The sequence below is a fragment of the Sturnira hondurensis genome, unplaced genomic scaffold (genome assembly GCF_014824575.4).
Source record: "Sturnira hondurensis isolate 20B ecotype Veracruz unplaced genomic scaffold, ASM1482457v3 Scaffold0009733, whole genome shotgun sequence".
NCBI classification, from domain to species: Eukaryota; Metazoa; Chordata; class Mammalia; order Chiroptera; family Phyllostomidae; genus Sturnira; species Sturnira hondurensis.
In genome coordinates, this window is record NW_028082364.1 from 4396622 (window position 1) to 4410252 (window position 13631).

The 13631-nt window shown below is 58.2% G+C and overlaps 2 protein-coding genes across 2 annotated transcripts; one reads left to right on the plus strand and one right to left on the minus strand.

Moving 5' to 3' along the window:
* ARL10 (ARF like GTPase 10) lies at window positions 1-8150 on the plus strand. The gene is made up of 4 exons (XM_037057816.1): window positions 1-260; window positions 787-988; window positions 3908-4083; window positions 5695-8150. Exons 1-4 carry the CDS (start codon window positions 78-80, stop codon window positions 5866-5868), a joined length of 735 nt encoding a protein of 244 aa, XP_036913711.1. The 5' UTR covers window positions 1-77; the 3' UTR covers window positions 5869-8150.
* A 419-nt stretch (window positions 8151-8569) lies between these two features.
* Window positions 8570-13631, minus strand: NOP16 (NOP16 nucleolar protein). The gene is made up of 5 exons (XM_037057817.1): window positions 13428-13631; window positions 13235-13343; window positions 12046-12115; window positions 10610-10716; window positions 8570-10131 (listed from the first exon to the last, which is right to left on the minus strand). Exons 1-5 carry the CDS (start codon window positions 13532-13534, stop codon window positions 9988-9990), a joined length of 537 nt encoding a protein of 178 aa, XP_036913712.1. The 5' UTR covers window positions 13535-13631; the 3' UTR covers window positions 8570-9987.

Here is a 13631-nt window from a genome sequence, read left to right on the forward strand (position 1 = left end):
GGCGCGGCTGCAGCAGTCGCAGCGGGGCCATCTTCGGCCGGCCGGCTGGTGTGGCCAGTGCACCCGCGCCCGGCCTGATGGCGCCGCGGCCGCTGAGCCCCCTGGTACTGGCGCTGGGCGGCGCCGCGGCCGTGCTCGGCTCGGTGCTCTTCATCCTCTGGAAGGCCTACTTCGGACGCGGACGGGAACGGCGCTGGGACGGCAGCGAAAGCTGGTGGGGCGCGGAGCCCGCCTGCCTCCCCGAGTGGGACGAGTGGGACGTGAGTGTGGGGCTGGGGTCCGCGCCTCCCCGCGAGCGACGGAATGGCCTGGTTCCGGGGCTTGTAGCTGCCGCCCGCAGGCCCCGCGCGGGCAGGCGGGCCGTGGTATGCCGCGGAACCGAGGATCGGGTGGAGGTTTGGGGTGGGGGCTAGGGGTACTGCCGCCGCCGGGCGCCAGCTTCCTCGCGAGTGCAGCCGGCGCCCGCCTAGCGCCTGCGCAGAGCGCGCGATGCGCGGCCCTGGGGACGTCGTGAGAGGTCCTACCGCCCCTCTTTGAGCTCCTCGCTGGGCCGCGCCTCCAACTCAGTGGTCTCAGCGGCCCTGGCACGTGGGCGGAGGGAATTTGCCCGAGGTCACTCGGGTAGAGCATGCAGAATGAGGCTGGGGACTCGGGGACTCGCGCTCGCCCCGTTGTCTGCCTGCCTGAACTGGTGGAGGGTGGGGATGGGCGCTTTGGTGCCTGCGGTCTCGCCTCGGGAAGAGCAAGGCAGGAGGGTGAAACCGCAGCCCGACCTGTGCCCCGCAGCCCGAGGACGAGGAGGATGAAGAGCCGGTGCTGGAGGAGTTGGAGCAGCGCGAGGTGCTGGTGCTGGGGCTGGATGGCTCCGGGAAGAGCACGTTCCTGCGTGTGCTGTCCGGGAAGCCACCGCCGGAAGGCCATGTTCCCACCTGGGGCTTCAACTCCGTGCGCCTGCCCACCAAGGACTTCGAGGTGGACCTGCTAGAGAGTGAGCAGAACCCCCCCCCCCCCCCCCGCCCCTCGCAACCCTGCCCGCATAACCGTCTCTCCATCGCCTCAGTTGGATCCATGCCTGGGCTCTTTGCCTGGGGTTCTGCATATCTAAGCAGAGCACGCCCCCGTATGAAATCCTTCCCAAGCTTCTGGGGACACAAGATACAAAACAAACTCTGTATTCCAGCGTGGGCTCCCTTCATGCACAGGCGGCTGCAGCGGGCCCCTCTGCCCTGCCCCTCACTCCAGCAGAAACCCACATGGCAACACTGACACCGACAGCTAGTTTCCCGTGTGCCATTCATTGGACAGGTGTTACAGTCAAGTGCCACTGCGACCATCACAGTCTGCACTTACACACACCTACATGGTACACAGGTGGCTGCAAGCCTGTGCAGCCTGTTGCTGTACTGAATACTGTAGACAATTGTAACGTGTTGTACCATGATGCCACCAGGTGATGGGAGTTTTCCAACTCCACTACAACCTTATGGAACCGCTGCCATACATGCAGTTTGATGGTGACTGAAATGTCATTAATGTGGCGCATGACTGTAAATGAAATCCAACAACTCTGTGCAACTGGAAACAATGATTACCCTAGTTGATACATGGGGAAACTTGAGGCCCAGCAACTGCCTGACTCTTGACGTTAGGTGCTGTGCTATGTTGCTTCTTTCTGAAGGGTGCTTGCTCTTTTCTCTCTTGTCTCCTGCCCTTTGCAAGCACTGTCCCCTCTGTCTGGAAAGCCCATCTTCCCTCGATAAACTCATCCTTCAAGACTGACATCAAACGTGATGTCCTTGTGAAGCCTCCTCTGACCCCCAGGCCAGGTTCAGAGCTGCTTCTCTGGGCTCCCCTTCCACTGAATGACTTGCCACACACCAGCCTGTGCCCCTGACGGGGCCTCTGGTACACAGAGCGGTCTGATCCAGCTCCGGCTCCTAGGGCTCAGCCCCGAGCAGGTACCTGGGAGAGCTGGGTGAGTGAGTGATCACAGAGGGCCTGAGCAGCCCGCTGCCCTCGGTGTGAAGCTGCTTGGGGTCTTGGGAAAGGATGGCAGAGAGGGAATCGAGAGGGCAGCCGTGCTTAGCCACCTGTGTCCAGCCACAGACTTGGGGGGGGGGACAGGTAGACTTCCTGCCGAACGAAGCTCAGACCGTGAAGACTGGGTGGGTGTGGCTGAGTGCTAGTCAGGGCATTGGACTCAGGGCCTGGCTGTTGGCCTGACTGGCCCGCCAATAGGCAGGCACTGGCCTGTTGGTCTGATGTGGCTACATCTTTTATCCCTGAATATAGCAAACATCGACACTCACCTGGGATTCGGTCTCCTCAGCAAGCTTTCCCCATCTCCCTCTTTTGTGCCGGGGACACAGGACAGTCAAGTGGGGGCGCTGCACCTGAGGCCCACTCTGTCAGGATACAAGAGTGCCCCTGCCTCCAGCCCTGGGAGAGCAGGTTGGGGGTTTTCATGTTATCCAAGGTTCTGACCGATTACAACCTCCAGCCTCCAAAGGGTCCCTTGGCCTGGATCCCACGGTAGATCCGCCATCCGGGTCCTGGGCTCCCCCTGCCCACAGCGGCAGGCCCAACACCAGCTGTGAGTGGGCTGTGGGTCCGCGATGGCTCTTCCCCCACCTCCAGTATCCATTTCATTAGCTGGTCCCTCCAGCTGTGTCCTTCTCTCTCCGGATTCCGTCTGTCCGCTGCTCCCTGCCTCCACCGCTGCCTGCTTGGTCCGGGCCACTGTCATCTCTCGGTGCTGTGACAGCCTCTTGCTGGCTGTCCTGCTTCCCCTCCTGTCCCCAGTATGAGCCAGTGGTGGCTCTCAGATCGTGTCGCTCTTGGTGAAAACCCTAAGGCCCACCCCCCCCCCCCCCCGAAGCCCCACTGTGACTTCCCAGGCCCTGTGTGGCTCAGCCCGGGCCAGGCTTGCTGGGAATGGCTCCCCCCTCTCTCCCTGTGGCAGGACCTCAGCCACCCTGGCCACCTTCTGGCAGCTTGGTCCTCTCTCTGCCTCGAGTGCGTCCCCTGTCTCTTCCATGGCTAGTTCCTTCTATCGCCCCAGACTCGGCCCACACACAGCCTCCTTGGGGAGACCTTTGTGGACCACCCAGTCCAAGTCCACACCCCTAGTCACTTTCACTGTTTGTCTCATGTCCTTCCTTTCTGAAGTGCGTGTGTGCATGTGTGATTGCCGTGTCTGTCCTGACTGTGGAGGGAACGCCTTGAGAGCAGGGCCCCTGCCTGCCCTGTGTACCTCTGTATCTCCAGCACCCAGGTCAGCGCTTGGCACCCAGTAAGCACTCAGTAAATGCTTGTTGAGTGCCTGCTGTGTGCCAGGCATTGTGCTGAGGGCTTTGGGGGATCCAGAGATCAATGGCTCTTACTTTCAAAGAGCTTAGAGTCCCCAGGGGTCAGACATATGACCAGAAACACCCTATAGGATGCAGGGTGACCGACGGGGCCTGTGCAGAGGGACAAGGGACAAGAAGGCAACCCATCCTGGGGGTGTGCCCGGGCAGCTGTGTGGCAGGATTGAGTTTGGCGTTTCCAGGGGGAGAAAAGGGGGTAACCAGACTGAACAAGAGGAGCTGGATGGAGGGTGGTTGTGCCCAGGCGGGGCGGGGAGCCCTGGCCTCTGGCCGCAGCTGCTGGAGCCCATGAGGCGGCTAGGGCTGGCAGGGGTCACCTGCTGTACACCGGCCTCAGAAAAGAGCCATGTATTTGCACCTTTGGGCTTTGCTGGTAGGTGAGTTTAGTGAGAGGAGACTGGTGTTTGAAGGCAGCAACTTGCCGGGCAGACCCGCTGTCAGCCGGGGCTAAACCCAGATCCAGGCGGCTCTGCGGGGTGGGGCTGTGGAGCGGCCCAGGGCCCAGGAAGGCTCTGAACTGGCCCCTGGCCTCTCCTTAGTCGGTGGCAGCCAGAACCTGCGTTTCTACTGGAAGGAGTTTGTGAATGAGGTGGACGTGCTGGTGTTCATGGTGGACTCGGCTGACCGGCTGCGGCTGCCCTGGGCCCGGCAGGAGCTGCGCAGGCTGCTGGACAGGGACCCTGACCTGCCTGTCGTCGTGGTGGCCAACAAACAGGTGAGGGCCAGGCTTGATTGCAGGCCCCTGGGCAGGGGCAGGTGCCCCGGGGAGGGATGCAGGCCCAGGCCCACGCCCTGGGGTGCTTGGCGGGGATCCTGACCCCCACTTCTGCCCGGGTTCTTCCCTCATCCCAAGTCTCCATCCCGTCTCCCTTCCCTTTCGCCTCCCTGTCATCCTGGGGAAATGAGAAAAAGAATTATTCAGGACCCACTGGATGCCAGGTGTGGTTTGGGTAACACTTCCTGTTATGCTTCCGTGGACCCTCCGAGGCATGGAACACTAGTCCCGTGCTACACACGGGGAGCCTGAAGCTCGGAGGGTTGTCGTCTCCCCAGGGTCGCACGCCTGGGAAACAGTGGGCCGGGGATGTCTGACTCCGCACCTGCGCCTTTTGTGCTCTGCCGTGTCCTCGGACTCCTGGCTCTAAACCAAAGAACGAAAGCTGGGAGGCGATGAGGGGTTAACGGAGCGTGATAACACCTAGATTTGATTGTGTGCTGCCCGCTGTGTGCCAGGCGCAGTGCTGGCACCCGGCAACATGGCCTGCAAACCCCACGACAGGCCTCGCTGCTGTCCCCGAGTGCCCAGTTCCAGTTGGTATGTGGCAGAAGCAGGACTTTAACTCCGATTGTCCCCTAAGTCTCTGCTGTTAGCCCCTACACCACACCTCTCCTGGGTGCCAGCGAGGCGCCTTGGGCCCAGCAACCTTGGCGTCACAGACCAGAAGAGCCATTCTCGATACCAGTGACACGGCTACTGTACGGAGTCCTGGAGCTGTTTCCCATGGTCTGTGCCCACGTCCCCGAGGGTCCCCGGCCATGTTTCCAGCCTGGGCGGGTGGGGAGAGGCTTATGCCTTTGACCTCAGCTTCCCCTGCCCATCGGGACTTGACATTTATAAATAGGGGACCATATGTGCTGGTCTGCCCAGAACAGCCCCCTTTTATACCTGTTACTGTAGTATATTTACTCAGTGCCCACGCCGAGTCTCAGAAGTAGCCCAGTTTGGACAATGAATTACATCATCGTCTTACATATAAACTGTAGTTTGTAGCAATTTTGAGGCCACGGAAGACAACACTGTGGGTCCCAGCGGTCTCTGAGTTGCTCCAGGAAGAATCACCGTAATCTCAGACCAGGGCTGAAATTTAAATGTGCCCTCCCTAGCTTGCTTTGTAGTGGCCTCTTCCTTCCTCAGCTAGGGTCTAGGGGTCGGGGAGGGGAGGCCCTTGCCTGGAGGCGACCCCGCTGTAGAACCTCCCCACACTGAGTTCAGGAGGCTGAGCTGGGGCTCCTGAGCGTGGGCAACACCGAGCGAGTGTGGAGCTTGGCTCTGCCGCTCACCACTGCGTCCTTGACTCAATGACTCCGCCCCGCCCCAGCCTGTCTCCTCATCAGGTAAGTGTGGACCCTGAGGGAAGGAAGGCTTAGCGCCCATCACCGTGCGGCATGTAGGAAGTGCTACTTCTGACCGCGGCGGCCGGTGATGGGATGGAGGGAGACCCGTACAAAGGAAAGGCAGAGACGAGGGAGAGTTGAGACCAGGGTCGCTCAGGTTTGTCTCCTGGACGAGGCTGGGAGCTGGGGGACGCTGTCGGCTGCTCCACAGGACCTGAGTGAGGCCGTGAGTGTGGCGGAGCTGCAGCGGGAGCTGGGTCTGCACGCTGTGCACAGCCAGCGGGAGATCTTCCTCCTGGGGGCCAGCATCGCCCCCGCAGGCCCCGGCTTTGAAGACCCCGGCACCGTGCACGTCTGGAAACTGCTCTTGGAGCTCCTGTCCTAGGCCGCCCCTCCTGCTCGCTGACCAGCCCTGGGAGCCCAGGTCTGCTGCTCCATGTCCAGCAGCGGCCTGGGCCTGGGGCAGGAGCCACGGGGCAGCTCGTCCCTTCAACTTGCCCTCACGAGCAGGGCCCGGGCAAGGCTGAGGACCACCGCGCAGCAGCCTTCCTGGTGAGGTGGCTGTGGGCTGCAGTGGAGAGGGGGTGGGGCACAGGGCGGCACAGAGCAGCCGTTTCTGGGTTGAGGTCTAGCCCAGTCTAGACTGTGGCTCCTGGCACCTCCGTGCCACTCACACACGGGCAGTTCTGGGCGGCTGCAGGAGCCCCGGCTCTGCCCGTCTGGCTCATGGTCTTGACGGGTCTCTTCCTCTCTGGCCCTGGGGCCCTCATTTGAAAGGTGGTTTCTGTGGACTTTTCAAACCGGAAGGTGCACTTCCCAGCCACAGAGACAAGAAGCGTGAGGACAAACCTGGAGATCCCAGCAGGGATCTGAAGCCTCCCTGCTCCCCCAAGCCCAGGCCTGGCCCACCAGCCTCTCATGACTACAGTGGTGTCCACACCCTCACGAGCAAACCGAGAGCCGTCCCCCTTCCCTCAACTCTGGAGGCAGAAGCTGCTGCTCTTGCACTGACTGTGCCAGTGCCCATGTTTACCTAAGTAGGGGAGAGGCGTCCCCGTTCTACAAGCAGGTGTCCAGTGTCCCTGCCTTTGAAATTCTGATTAACTTTGTGCATTAAGTGACTTGTCTGCTTTTATTTTAAATAATGAATGAATGACTTGGGGTTTAGAGGAGCCTTTGAACCTTTTCTCACAACTTTTCGCCATGGGAAGGCAGAGAACCCTCGCTTCTGTGTCCCGTGAGCCCCGCCCCCACCTGGTTTCTAGTACTTGACAGTCACCCTTGAAACTGGCATTGGAGAGCGGACCCTCCTCTTCTCGTTCAGACCTGCCTGTGGTCCGTTATCACCATGTGCTACAATGTTTAAAGTCCCCAGTGGGGGAAGTGAACTTCAAAAGACTTCAGCTTCTTGTAGCTGAGCTACTTTCAGAGACCACCCAGAACTGACGGGTGCCAGCAGCAGCGGAAGACGAGGGGTGCTGCGGGGCCATGCTGCCCCCCCACCCCTGTACTGCACAGGGTACAGACGTTCTGCTGGCGGTGGGTGTGCTGCAGCAGGTCCACGGCAGGCGGCTGTGCTCCCAATGGGGACGCTGGCCCATTCTCCCAGCAGTGCCACAGAGCCCCCCTGCTCTGGTTCCAGGACCGAGCTGGGCGAAGGACAACGGCTGTAAGAACAGTAGCTGCCTGGACTTGTAGCGCTCGGACCAGTGGCTCCTGAACGTGACTTTGTTTCAGGGACTCAGGTAACAGCTTTTGGGAACCAGGCATTACACAGAGTTGTTCATCTCAACGCAAGCAAGGTTCCTGAGCTGCCGTGGGTCCCAGTGCGGTCCCACCGCTCTCTGACTCTGCAGCCCCCAGCCTGCCTAGGCATGGGGACAGGGACTAAGTGTCTGGCGGCTCTCCTAATGAAGATGGCGGAGGAAGGCAGTGCCCACTCTTCAGGTGGGAGGGAGGCCCCTGCCTGTGGAACTTGTGTCTGGGTCACTTCCCCTGGCTCAGGGGTGTCCGTTCTTAAGTTATTTAAATGAAACCGAGACTTCTGATACTACATTCTCTGACCTGCTGCCGTCCCTGTGGAGAGAGGCCAGGGGCCCAGAGCTGGGGCATGTGGATGGTCTGGGCGAGGAGGCTCTGAGGCTGCTGGCACCTCCTGCCTGGACCAGCCGCCCATCCCAAGAGCCTCTGGTATGTCGTGCAGCTCAGCACTGCAGGCGCAGAGGGACCAGTCCTTCACAGGTCCCCACAGGTGCCGATGAAGACCTCCCGACACGGGCCCACCGGCCTGAAGGAAACGCTGGGCCCCCACAAAACGTTTCCACTTGCCTTTGAAAACCATTTTGCCCTTATGCCAGTTCGGTAGCAACTGCCAACACTTCACCCCAGCCGCTGACACTGGCCTGTGGTGTCGTCCTCACACCGCTGCCCCAGACCTCGGAGCCAGGACAGGCTGAGCATCGTGCCTCCCACCTGCTGTCTGCCCACAGGTCCCCAGAGTCCTTCCCAGTTGCAAAGGGAAGCCTCTAGCCTCTTCTCATCTGCTGCCTCTGGGAGGAGATGGGCCCATTAAGGGACAAGGGGAAGGTCCCCATCAAAGGTGTGGAGATAAAGGGGCCTTGCCCCGACCCTGCCTGGCGGCCCCAGACCCACAGAACATTAGATGGAGTGCTGGTAGTGCCGGGGGGGGGGGGTGCACAATAAATAAATAATAAATAAATGCCAAAAACTGGGGCATGGCCTCACTCAAATTCTGACTTTGAGGAATGTGTGCTTGGTGCTTGCAGTCCTGGTGAGGGAAAACTACGGCGGTGGTTCTAGAACACGTCTCGTGACCTGGTTTGTCCCAGTCCCAGTCCCTGGGCCCTTCAGCCCACNCTGGCACCTCCTGCCTGGACCAGCCGCCCATCCCAAGAGCCTCTGGTATGTCGTGCAGCTCAGCACTGCAGGCGCAGAGGGACCAGTCCTTCACAGGTCCCCACAGGTGCCGATGAAGACCTCCCGACACGGGCCCACCGGCCTGAAGGAAACGCTGGGCCCCCACAAAACGTTTCCACTTGCCTTTGAAAACCATTTTGCCCTTATGCCAGTTCGGTAGCAACTGCCAACACTTCACCCCAGCCGCTGACACTGGCCTGTGGTGTCGTCCTCACACCGCTGCCCCAGACCTCGGAGCCAGGACAGGCTGAGCATCGTGCCTCCCACCTGCTGTCTGCCCACAGGTCCCCAGAGTCCTTCCCAGTTGCAAAGGGAAGCCTCTAGCCTCTTCTCATCTGCTGCCTCTGGGAGGAGATGGGCCCATTAAGAGACAAGGGGAAGGTCCCCATCAAAGGTGTGGAGATAAAGGGGCCTTGCCCCGACCCTGCCTGGCGGCCCCAGACCCACAGAACATTAGATGGAGTGCTGGCAGTGCCGGGGGGGGGGTGGTGCACAATAAATGCCAAAAACTGGGGCGTGGCCTCACTCAAATTCTGACTTTGAGGAATGTGTGCTTGGTGCTTGCAGTCCTGGTGAGGGAAAACTACGGCGGTGGTTCTAGAACACGTCTTGTGACCTGGTTTGTCACCGGCAAGTCCCAGTCCCTGGGCCCTTCAGCCCACTCGGGCATGGGGTGCTAAGGAACATCAGCTTTGGCCTCAGTACCTTCTGGGGCTGTCTAAACCCTTCTCCCACTCCTGGCTCTGGCCATCAGCAAGGACGTCACCTGATGGCCTCCATGCCTGAGGTCACAATGAAGGCCACTCCACAAGCATTTCTAGGCAAGGTCCCTGCACTCACCCCTTCTAGTAGGAGGCATCGAGCAGAATAAAAGGCAGACCCGACTGACAGGCCTTGCTAACTGGGTGTGGGGACTGGGGGCAGAGGGTGGTGGTGCCTGAACTGGCCAGAGAAATGAGGTTGGGGCCAGCCCAGGTGATGACCCTGGAGTGCTATGAAGGGCAAAGTTGAGGCCAACCACCATAGGCCGCCTAATCCACTGCAGACTGGAGCCTGGGGGCCGGGCTCGCCATGCCCTGTGGCCAGCCAGGCCAGGACCGCCCAGCGTGCCCTGACAGTGGGCCAGGGTGGAGGACAGCACATGAAAACCTGGACTTTGCTGTTGGAAAGACGACTTCGACCCCCAACCCCTAATGCCTCTCAAGCCTCAGTTTCCTTCCAGGGTTTTATGCGAAACGTCTATGTGAAAACATAAGCCCTCTTCAAGAGCAGTGAAAAGAGACATTTTGGGTGCTTGTAGGAGAAACCTTAGGAGCAGGAGGATTTCTGTATTAACAGCGAGGATAAGTACTCCAGACTAAGGAAAGGCCCACTGCCCGCGCCACCCCCTGCCTGTGGTCCTGCTGGGGGGCAGCCATCACTTCTCCCGTCACCCAGACCAGGCGGGCCTGGCCCCGAGGATGGGGTTGGGCCAGCCTCATCTGTGGCCACACCCCGTCCTTGCCTTAACCTGGCTCCAGGTTCTCGGGTCCAGGAGAGGCTTCAGCATGGGGCAGGCGTAAACCAGTCACTCAACCTCCATCTTACTCTTCTGCAAAGAGTCAATGAAGGCTTGCCACTCTGCTGGGTAAAAACGCTTATAGACGTTGATCTTACTCCGGATCTGTTTTGGGGTATCTTGGTAGTAATTCTTCTCATCCCGGGCCATAGCCTAAGAAGAGAGAAGGGCGACTTGAGGGCTTGATAGGCAAAGGTTTAAATCTTAGCTCTGCTGAGGTGGGCAAGCCACTTCCTGTTTCGGAAGCCACGGTGTATGTGGGGACACGGGTGCAGATACCACAGGGGACAGCTGAACAGCTCATGCTCCATCCACAGCCAACTAGTCCCACTTGACTCGGGGGTCCCATGTAGCTAGGTCTTTCCATTTTTAACAGAAGCCAAAAAAATAGGGACTTGAATTTGAACCCTCCCATTACTACAAAGGTATGTAGCTCAAGTTCTTTGTAAATACCATGCAAGCAAAACACCTGTGGGACAGCCACTCAGTCTATCTCAGCCATGAGCACTGTCGTCAGCGGGAACCACCTCTTGGAGTCTTCCCTTTGTTTCCACTCAGGGAACAGGCGCAAGGCAAGCAGATCAAGTCACCAACGGCCCAGCGTGCCTTCCCATGGGCCCAAGTCACTCACCTTGTAGTCCTCCCCGTGGTTCTCCACCATGTAGCGCACATAGTCTATGAGGTCCCGGGACAGCGTGTTTCCCTTCTTCTCTGGGAGGCTGGCTTCTGTCTGCAGGTCTGGGGTGAGAGAAGCCAGGAGACAGAATGAGGCGTTGCTTTCTGAGCTGCCTAGTCACCCCTTCACCCAGTCCCAAGCCACAAAAGTTGCTACACCAGCCATCGATGGGCTTTGCCTCTCTATCCCCACATTCAGTGCCAAAACCCTCCTCTTCAGCCCCTTGGGTCCCAGGCTCTGCCTATGATACGGTCCTCTCTTTGGGCCTCAGATGGGTACCAGGAAGGGAGGAAACTTATTTTTACGTAGTGCCAGGTTCTGGAGACAGAGATGAAGGGACAGGACTCCCAGCTTTAAAATGGAGAACTTTTTTTTAAAAAAAGATATTTTTAGAGAGGGAGAAAAGGAGAGAAAAATCAATGTGTGGTTGCCTTTTGCACACACCCTACTGGAGACCTAGTCTGTAACCCAGGCCTGTGCTCTGACTGGGAATCGAACTGGCGACCCTTTGGTTCACAGGCCAGCATTCAATCCACTGAGCTACACCAGCCAGGGCAGACCTCCTTCTTGAAGTGTTAACACTAATGCATGAAATGGAAAGGTCTGAACAGATGAGAAACAGGGCCTAAGGCTGGATCCAGGTACTTCCCTGTCCCATGGGAGGGAAAAAGCCAGGTTGGGGAGCCAATAATGGCTTTGCTCCTGAAACAGCAGATGCTCCTTACTGCTCATCTATGAAGGGAGAAAAAGAGCTCACGGAAACAGGTGGTCAAATCTTCTCCGGAATTAAGTGCTAAACTTACCTCTAGTCAAAACCCTTTACATTAGCTTCAACTACAGTAAGTGTGATTTTCCACGTGCAAGCCGGCGCAGTGCTGCTTGTGAGTCACTGAGAGGCACTAAACACGGGCCATCCACACCCTTTTACACTTAGAACTGTCAAAAATCTCAGGTAAGAGGAAGGCTGCAGAGAGAATTCCTGAGTATTCGTCTTCCTTGCAGATTGTACTCTTCTGTTTTAACATTCAGTTTCTGTGGCCTTAATGAGCGTGGAACGGATTGGTCATTGGGAAGATGGAATGAGATGGTCGAATCTCTAAAAAATCTGTTCATCCTGAAATTCAGGAGCAGCTGAAACGTGTGCCTGAGCTTAATGGTTTCCCTTCTAACCTCCCAGGCAGCAGGCTCCATCCTCCCTCAACAGCTCTGACCTCACTTCACACACACGAGCTTGCTCAGTAGACTGTAAATGTGCCAGCCAGGGGGACAGCCCTGACCCCACGAGCCCTGGACCAGTTCACTTCTTCCTTCTGACCCTCAGTCTCTCCCCCTGCCCTTTTCTAGACCCAACCATGCTGGATGGTGACCAGACAAATGTGGCCAAAACCCACCATTTAGCACATAGGGCTTCCGCACAAGCTCCCGAGGCCTCTCCTCTACGTCCACCTCCATGGCCTTGACCTGCAGAGAATAGCCAGTGAGAACAGTAGATGAAGAAAGGATCCTGGATGAGGGAAACTTCTAGAGGCTCTTGCCCATCCCAGCACCAATGCATGACCCTTAAGAACCGCTATACAAGGTTAGGCAGGAACAGATGACGAGGAGAATCAATGCCCTGGAGGCTTCATGGTTCCCAAGAGAATCAAGCAGGCAATTCATCTTTCCGTGCCTGTCTGTGAAATGAGCATAATCCCCCTTGCCTGCCTCCCTTTGCTGGGTGACCATCTAAATGGAACAACAGACACAGAAGTGCTTGATGACTTACAATGGGGGGGGGGGGGGCAGGGGATGTCAGATCTCTATGGGGAAGAGCAGCCTGACAGTGCTTGGCTGCCGCTCCCTTTCCCTCTGGCGGGGAGGGGTAAAAAGTCACCTGCCTAAGGGGACAAGTTCAATCAGCAAGCCCATTCTTTAGGCTAACTATGGAGCATTAGTCACATCCCAAGTACCGGTGGAGATTTAATGCCCAAAATACATGGCCCTTGTCCCCAAGGAGATTATGTTGGGGAAAAGAGGCCCAGCCAGGAAACAGATAAAGAAATGGGTAACACACCACTGAGTACTTACAAGTGCTGCAAATTAAAATAATGCAGAGAAGAAGTCGCTGAGTGAAAAGGTGCTATTTTTTTTAAAGGGTGGCCCAGAAAATCCTTCCTTGGGAGAAACTGGCCCAGAGAAGCCTCAGACCAATGAGGCTGGATGACTGGAGAATGAGGTAACGAGCAGTAAGTAAAGGTCCCAAAACCTGGAGAAACCTTATGATGAAGTTAAGGGCAGAAAAAGATAAGTTCTGGAAAATACCCTTTAGATGCCAGGGGACACAAACAAGTTAATTTCAGGAAAAAAAATAAGTGAAGGAGAAGCTCCAACCCGGGGCCTGTGTGTGCTGGGGAGTATGGAGAAGGTCGTAAAGGGACCCTCAGCCACAGTCCGCGCGGGCTGGCCGAGCTCGCTGGGGCAAGGTCGCAAACTGAGGACGAGCGTGAGGCAGGTAAAGGGCAGGACCGAGTTCTCAAACCCAGCTAATGACGGCGGAGGCCGGGGCCGGGACCCAGGGCCGGGACCCCGCCGTGTCAGTACCTTTCTCTTCCGGAGGGGCACCGCCTTGTTGGGGTCCATAGCCAACCCCATCTCGGCCAGGTTCTGCCGCACGGATTTGGCGTGGTCCCAGGCATGTCGGATGTGGGAGCTAAGGACAGAGAGAGAGCGGAGCTGTCACCTCGCCGGCCGTCCAGGCCGAGGCCCGCGGCCTCCTGAACCCCGGCCCCCTCACCACTCGATCCGCGGGGCTGCCTTCCGTCGAGCATTCCGGTTCAGGCGCTTCCGGTTAACGTTGTAACCGAACTTTTGCCTTCGGGTCTTCCCCTTGGCCTTAGGCATCACCCCGACCACTGCAAGTAACTCAGATTCCGCGTCCCTAGCTCCTAAAACCTCGTGGAGAAGACTCCTTCCGGCGTGTGAACGCACGGCTTGGCAG

Coding starts and splice junctions, on each gene's coding strand:
- ARL10 (XM_037057816.1), top strand. CDS start 78: ATGGCGCCGCGGCCGCTGAGCCCCCTGGTACTGGCGCTGGGCGGCGCC. Junction 989..3,907: donor CGAGGTGGACCTGCTAGAGA/GTGAGCAGAACC, acceptor GCCTCTCCTTAG/TCGGTGGCAGCCAGAACCTG. Junction 4,084..5,694: donor TCGTGGTGGCCAACAAACAG/GTGAGGGCCAGG, acceptor GCTGCTCCACAG/GACCTGAGTGAGGCCGTGAG.
- NOP16 (XM_037057817.1), bottom strand. CDS start 13,534: ATGCCTAAGGCCAAGGGGAAGACCCGAAGGCAAAAGTTCGGTTACAAC. Junction 13,344..13,427: donor GCAGCCCCGCGGATCGAGTG/GTGAGGGGGCCG, acceptor CTCTGTCCTTAG/CTCCCACATCCGACATGCCT. Junction 10,132..10,609: donor ACCACGGGGAGGACTACAAG/GTGAGTGACTTG, acceptor CTCTCTTCTTAG/GCTATGGCCCGGGATGAGAA.